Source organism: Myodes glareolus, chromosome 7 (genome assembly GCF_982192425.1).
Source record: "Myodes glareolus chromosome 7, mMyoGla1.1, whole genome shotgun sequence".
Classification (NCBI taxonomy): Eukaryota; Metazoa; Chordata; class Mammalia; order Rodentia; family Cricetidae; genus Myodes; species Myodes glareolus.
In genome coordinates, this window is record NC_142032.1 from 86268421 (window position 1) to 86276372 (window position 7952).

General features: G+C 46.5%; 1 protein-coding gene across 1 annotated transcript; it reads left to right on the top strand.

Moving 5' to 3' along the window:
• The first annotated feature begins 1172 nt into the window (after positions 1-1172).
• On the top strand, positions 1173-7130 carry Rps15a (ribosomal protein S15a). The gene is given in 5 exon segments (XM_087908536.1): positions 1173-1247; positions 2126-2263; positions 2701-2780; positions 6162-6247; positions 6792-7130. Coding segments are annotated over 4 exon segments (627 nt in total). The 5' UTR covers positions 1173-1247; positions 2126-2130; the 3' UTR covers positions 7120-7130.
• The last annotated feature ends 822 nt before the right edge of the window (positions 7131-7952 follow it).

Below are 7952 nucleotides of genomic sequence, written 5' to 3' on the forward strand. Positions count from 1 at the left end.
CCCTTCTAGAGGTCCTGAGTTCAATTCTGTGCAACCACGTGGTAGCTCACAACCATCTATAATGTGATCTGATGCCCTCTTCTGGCATGCAGGCATACATGCAGATAGAGTACTCTGTACTCATAAAATAAATCTTTGCGGGGGGGGGGGGGCACGCCTTTTATCCAGCATTCTGCCCAGGAAGCAGAGGTAATTCTCCATGAGTTCAGAACCAGCCTGGTCTCCAGAATGAGTTCCAGGACAATGGTGGTGTGTGTGTGTGTGTGTGTGTGTGGGGGGGTGTTACACAGAGACACTGGAAGAAAACAAAAAACCCTGAAAATAAGAGATGTTTTTCTAACACTAGCCTGCCAAGACATTAAAAGAAAGCAAACTGCACATTTTTAGCAAACAAAACAAGGTAAGTGTACAAAGGAGCTAACATGTCAAGGGTATTGGGGAGAAAGATGAGTTTGGGGTCAGTCTGAACTACATAGCTAGATCTGTGTTCAAAAATCCTAATAAACTTTGGAGAAAACAAATGGTCCTTCGATGGTGTGAGTTATGCTAGGCAATGAAGATTCCCCTGAGATGAGAGAAGGGAATTCCTTTGCCAGGCAGGCAGGTAATCCCAGAAGGATCACTAATCTGAGGCCAGCCCCCGCTACATAATAAAAGACTGAAGAGGAGGAGAAGAAAAAGGCGACCATGGTAGTAATCCTACTTGAGATGATGAATTAGGATATCATTAATCTATGGACAGCATGGGCCATCACTAATGAGATCCAATCTCCAAAAGGCAAACCCAAATCAAACCAGTCAAATTAATCAAAAAAAAAAAAATCAGGTGTTGTGGTGCACGCTTTTAATTCCAGCACTAGGAGGCAGAGGCTGTCAACCAGGCAGAAGTCACCCTGGTCTACACATTTCCAGCACAGCCGTAGCTACCTAGTGAGGTTCATTATCTCAAGCAGAACAAAAACCCAAGAAAAGCCGACTGTTTTGTTCATGCCAGGACCCTACAGGCTGAGGCAGGAGGACTGCGGCGAGTTCCAGCCTACCGTGAACACCAGCGTAAGCCCTAAAGAGTTAAGAGTTCAGCCTTCCACTCTTCATCCGCCCCGCCCTCGCATTGATCTTCCTATGAGAAATCACCCATACTTTTTTTTTTGGGGCGTGTGACAATAAAGTCTCGCGATGGCACGTCCGCTTCCCATAACTCCGTGCGTTCGGCCCTCCCACCCTCTTTCCGCCATCTTCCCGCGCCGGTGAGTGACTTTCTGGGAAGCTCCGTGCTCATCCTCCGGCATCCGCGCCATCCCTCTACCTCGGGGCTCGACTTCAGGGTCCCGCGGGCTCTTTGAGCCCTTCCGTGGTCGCAGTCTCCGTCTGTGCGGGTCGGGGCCGCCATGGGCGACTCATTGCGGGAGCTGGCCCACGGCCGCAAGCTGGGCTCCGCTCGGCCCGCCGGGAACGGTGGCCGGCGTGGGCCCTGCGGCTTCTCGTATTTGCGAGCGCTCCAGAGTCCCGAGCGCCCCACGCAGCCGTGGTCACTCTTGTCACTGGGATATCCACCCAGCTCTCACTGCTAAGTTACGGAAAAGCGAGTCGGGGTTTTCTCTTTGCACGTGAAATGCGCCTTGGTTGCGTCCCTACGAGCTGTGCGAGCAGCCCTGCCGTGTAAGAACCCGTGCGGGGCCCTGTCACCTAATGGCTTTGCTCCTGGGAGCCTTGTTGTCGGCACCTGAGTTACCCTAAGTCGCCTTAACCGCCGACACTGCTAACTTGGAGAACCTTGGCAGATGTTTGCCAGAACTTTCCAACTTGGGCTGTATTGACAACCTCTCCGTACCTTCCGTTTGGTCAGCCGATAAGTCCCGCCATTTCTAAGGTTATCTTCTACGTAAGGAGTTTGAGCTTGGGTCATTTTTCTCGAGCTATCTTTGTGCTGGGTGGCATGAGCGTGAATGTCTTGAGCGAATAGATACTGAGTGCAGGAGAACAGACAGTTGTCGGGAACTTTCCCGTGTGTTGGCAATGTTGCTGTAGACCTAAGGTGTCATGGTGGGAGTAGGAAGACGAGTTTCACAGGCGTGGTGCATGGTTGGATGTTGATGCATGCATATCCTGTGTTTTCTCTCCTCAGCCACCATGGTGCGCATGAATGTCCTGGCCGATGCTCTCAAGAGCATCAACAATGCAGAGAAGAGAGGCAAACGCCAGGTCCTCATCAGGCCCTGCTCCAAAGTCATCGTTCGGTTCCTAACCGTGATGATGAAGCATGGTGAGTGTTGATGGCTGAGGAGATAGTCCTAAAGGAAGCCACGGCAGAGCAGCTATACCTGGGAGCTGATACAGGGCAGCGGCGGGTCTGTGGGAGAGGGAGGAGTGCAAATGGAACACTGACTTGGGAGAAGCAAGCTTGTGTCTGGGCTTAAATGACCCAGGTCACTGCAAGCCAGGGTTCCTAAGCCTCCAAGATTTGAGTTGAGGAAAGGTTCCCGGCCTTCGGAGTGTAGTACTGTGAATGGGGGGCGGGGCCGCGGGTGATCGTGCTAAAAGGTTTTACGTGTTAAATCTTCATATGATGCCAAGTTTTAAGAATTCTGATAGAATCAGACACGGGGGGGGGAGTAGTAAGTAAAAAACAGTGCCTGGGGGCATAAAGGTTTAGGTCTCAGACTAGTGTCTTTGGTTTGATACTAGTCACTTGGTTTACAGGTTACATTGGTGAATTTGAAATTATTGATGACCACAGAGCTGGGAAGATCGTTGTGAACCTCACAGGCAGGTTGAACAAGGTAAGACCCTTCATTCTCATTTTGTATCTTTCTGCAAGTTATGCGCGTTGTCGTCACCCTTGCTCCACTTCCCTAATTTAAGGAATTGGCTAAGGCGACTCTTTTTAAACTATGTGACAGTTATCTTTGGTTGCTTGTTCAAGTTTTTGGTCAGTTTGTGTGAGATAGAGCTAGGCCTTGGTAACCCGGTTGACTTACCGATTTCAAAAGCTTCAGGTGATGACTTAGGATATAAACAATTCAATTTCTTAGTGCTAGTGGAGTGCTGGTTTCGTTTTGTTTTCAAGTTGGGGGTCTCTGTAGACAGACAGGTTGTCCTTTACATCAGATCTCTGTCTCCAGTGCATTGCTGGATTAAAGGGATGCTTTGCACATGTCCTGCAGTGTGCTGGATTTTAATGGAATCGTCCTGAGTAAATGGTCAAGCGCCAGGGTTGATGGACACTCTTGAGTTTGTCAGTGTGTCATAGTTGTGTCTGAGGTCTAGACTGCCTGTCAGTTTTAACCGTCATCAGCATAACCAAATAGACTATTTGATCCCTGTCTTTTTGACTAAATGGTTTAATAGATAGCTGGTGTTTGGGGCAGTGACAGTAAGCCGCTTGTGTGGCCGTGGTCCATAGGTTTCTGATGTGCAAGGAGTTTGAGGACCTCTAGTAGCCCAGTTCTCAGTCTGGGTCTGTTGCCTAAGACCACTTTAAAACTGATTCTTTTGAGGAGCAGGGGAAGGTTTGAGATGGTTTCTCTGTAATAGTTCTGGCTGTTCTGGTTGTAGACCAGGCTAGGCTTGAACTCTCCCTCCTTCCTCTCCCTCCCCAGTGCTGGGATTAAAGGTGTGTGTGTCACCACACCTAGTTGGTGGACGTATTTACAGCAAAATTACAGTTATGAAGTAGCAACAAAAATGACTTATGGTTGGGGGTCACTATAAATGGGGAACTGTATTAAACGATCACAGCATTAGGAAGGTTGAGAACCACTGGTCTAGTCCCATGGCCAGTGGCAGTTGAAGTTCTTTTCTGTGAAGGTTTTACAAAGTTGGTTCTCAATATTCAGAACTTAGCACTTCAGATGGTGAAGAATTGGCAATGCTAGTTTTGAGTCATTATTTGTTGCTTTGCAGACCCATCCCACATGTGCTTTTTTTGTGTTTTGAGGGGGTTTCTTTGTAGCTTTGGAGCCTGTCCTGTCCTGGAACTCATTCTAACTCAGTAGACCACGCTGGCCTTGAACTCAAAGAGATCCGCCTGCCACTGCCTCCCAAGTGTTGGGATTAAGTAGCCCTGGCTGTTCTGGAACTCACTCTGAGCCAGACTGGTCACCATGTGCTTTTTGAAGTGGGAGACTATCTGTCCTGTTTTGTTTTCTGATTTTGGGTAACTTGAGTCGTGCTCATGTCTCTGGTCAGTTAATTAACCTGGTGTGGGTAGAACAGCATGTGGTGCAGTGCTAGTGACTATTGTGTACGTCATCTTCCCTATATAAGAGAGTGCCTGTTGTGTACGTCATCTTCCCTATATAAGAGAATGCCTGTTGTGTACGTCATCTTCCCTATATAAGAGAGTGCCTGTTGTGTACGTCATCTTCCCTATATAAGAGAGTGCCTGTTGTGTACGTCATCTTCCCTATATAAGAGAATGCCTGTTGTGTACGTCATCTTCCCTATATAAGAGAGTGCCTGTTGTGTACGTCATCTTCCCTATATAAGAGAATGCCTGTTGTGTACGTCATCTTCCCTATATAAGAGAGTGCCTGTTGTGTACGTCATCTTCCCTATATAAGAGAGTGCCTGTTGTGTACGTCATCTTCCCTATATAAGAGAATGCCTGTTGTGTACGTCATCTTCCCTATATAAGAGAGTGCCTGTTGTGTACGTCATCTTCCCTATATAAGAGAATGCCTGTTGTGTACGTCATCTTCCCTATATAAGAGAATGCCTGTTGTGTACGTCATCTTCCCTATATAAGAGAGTGCCTGTTGTGTACGTCATCTTCCCTATATAAGAGAATGCCTGTTGTGTACGTCATCTTCCCTATATAAGAGAATGCCTGTTGTGTACGTCATCTTCCCTATATAAGAGAATGCCTGTTGTGTACGTCATCTTCCCTATATAAGAGAGTGCCTGTTGTGTACGTCATCTTCCCTATATAAGAGAGTGCCTGTTGCCCTCAAGAAAGAGGTTGGGGCTGGAGAGATGGCTCAGTGGTCAAGAGCACTGACTGTTCTTCCAGAGGATCCGGGTTCAATTCCCAACACCCACATGGCAGCTCACAACTATCTGAAGATCTAGTTGCAGGGAATCTGACACCTTCACACCAATGCACATAAAATAAAGTTAACCATAAAAATATTTTTTAAAGAAAAGAAAGAGGCTTACCCTTACTGTGGGTTAGGTGTTAGCGATTGTTGATGTTAGAGCCTGGCCTTCCTCTCATCCCTGCTTGTGCTTGGTTAAGAGAGAACTGTGTTGTTTGATACTTCTCTGAGGAGCTTTTCCATAGCTGGAATAAAGATCTAGGGTTCACGACAGCCAGCAGACAGGAAGATAGTGACTTCAATTCTTACATGGCTGTCCTGAGTGGGCATTCTGGGTTCTTAGAGGAAGGGGTGGTAATCTGAACTGCACAGGGCTGTTGAGTATAAACAGTGAGGGCCTTTCTTTCTGCAGCTGTACTGCTTCGTCCTGCTTGAGGATTTGCAGTCAGTGATGAAGGTGGAGCTCTTTTTCTGGAGGAGTAGCAGAGATGATGGCCTAGAATTAGTTGTGAGAACACTGTTGCCTGCTGCCACCCTCCCTCAGTGGAAATGTGGAGGGGCAGGCTGGGCATTTGTTACTTAGATGTTCTGTATTGCAGCTTTTAGTTAATAGGTTTATTGTTGGGCAGGCCTACTAAAAGGTGGCTTTTATTTGCTTAGCTAGCTACTACTGAGCTTGCAACCCTCTTGAACTGTAAAAATGAAATTTTGATTGTAATTTTACTTGGTCTCAGTTCTGTATAATGAGATGATATGTTCTGGGGGAAGTTCTCCATGTCCTACCATTTGACCTTACTTGACATGGCTCTTCCTGTAGGCAGGGGTGGGTGTACAGTCTTGTTTGGTTATAGATGTACATTTGTGGATGATGTTTCCGGGGAAGGATCAGCCCTGGCTGTCCTAGAACTCAGTCTTTCAGTCTCAACCTCTCGAGTACCAGTTTTTTATGTGTGTGCTACTATACCCTGATCAGAGTTTGAATGGTATTTATAGAAAAAGGTATGCACAAGGTAGGTGCCTATAATGTGGGTATTAGTTTTTGAATCGTGGACTCTCAAGCAGGTATGAAAGCCATCTTGGTTTTAGATTTTTGGTAAGGTCTAAAGAATTTGTTTTCTTTTACAGTGTGGAGTGATAAGCCCTAGATTTGATGTGCAACTCAAAGACCTAGAAAAATGGCAGAACAATCTGCTCCCGTCCCGTCAGTTTGGGTGAGTTGGCTTTCTACAATTAAAGATTAATGATGGTAAAGATTAATGCTTTGAAATATTGGGATATGACTGGGTTTGAGCTGAGGTTTGTTTATATAGCAGTGACTGTCTTTCTTACTAGTTGACTTTAAGTTCTCTAACTTGTGGGTCCAGGGATGAACCTCAGATTATCAGGCATGACAGAAGCACCTTTACCCTCCAAGCCATCTCACTGGTGCAGTGCCCTCTATTCATCTGTTTTAGATAGGGTCTCACTGATCTAGAACTCAGATTGACTGTTTCTTCCTCCAAAGTGTTGGGATTTAAGGGCCTTGCAACCATACCCAGATTCATCTATGTTTTCTATCAGGGCAGAGTGTAGCTGGCATCTCTAAATTTCCTCCTTTGTTCTAGGATTCATTCCTATGCACTGCTCCCTGGTCAGGCACCAGCTTTCCTAAGCAGCATCAATCTCTGTCTCCTCCCAGGAAGACAGACTCGAGCAGAGTGAGGAAGGCATGGATGTAATATTTACACTCATCTAGCGTATTTCTTTTCTCCATAGCTTCATTGTACTGACCACCTCAGCTGGCATCATGGACCATGAAGAAGCAAGACGAAAGCACACAGGAGGGAAAATCCTGGGATTCTTTTTCTAGAGATGTAAAACAGAAATAAAAAGCCTTTATGGACTGTGCTTAGGGTCAGTCTTTTTGAACCTTTCCAGCAGAATAGCAAATGGCTGGCTCTGCTGGCTGTACTGTCTGGTGACACTTCTTTTGAAGCTACTAAGAAAGTCCTGTGTAGTCATGCCCTACTTGAGTCCCGGTTGGTGTTGCAGCCACTATGGTTGCAGTCCAGTGGTGTTTAGCTGTGAGACTTACCATAAATAATGAAAGCATTATTGTCTTCTGTGTGTGACCTTAGGGAGTCCCTTTTGCACCACTCCTACAACAAACTGAGTTTGTGTGACAGTAACATCTGCATAGAATGGTAAATGACAGTGTGGTGCTTTGAGAGTCCAGGGTGGGTCCTGTCCGGTTTCTTTGCCTACATCCCCCTTTCATCACCTGAACTTGGCAGCCCTAACTCTGTTATCTCTCTTAGAGTTGAGCCCTTAAAAATGTTTTCTTTTGATATTAAGACTCAGTGGTGGCCCAGATTTGAGCCCAGCCTGGTCTACAGAGCGAGTTCCAGGACAGGCTCCAAAGCTACACAGAAACCCTGTCTTAAAAAGTAAAGACTCAGATTGAAAGATTATATATATATTATATATATAAAAGCCTGTTGAAGGTGTTGCTCACATTCCATACACTGGGTTGTCAAGTACCATCATGCCCTGCCAGAGTGATTTGCTAGGGCAGTTACTGTGGAAAATATGAACGGTTAGTTTGGCTCCTGTTTTCACCAGGACCATGGTTTGTGTCTGGTGGGAGGACGCCTTCAGGTGGGATTGTGTGGTGGAACAAAGCTGGGAGAGAGGGAGTGATAGTCCCAGTGTCCCAGGGTAGTCCCCTACTGACCTACTGTCTTCCCACTAAATTTGACCTCTGCAGCTTCCATCACCTCAGCCCCGGAGGCTTAGGGGACATGGATATCCAAGTAGTAACATTTAAAGTAGGTTTGTGGTTCTGGTCCTTTGGGACACCTGCCTAGTAGAGCACACTAGTTCTGAACCACAGAAGCCCCTTGGTTTGGAGAGTTTCCTGCCTACTTAAGTAAAGGT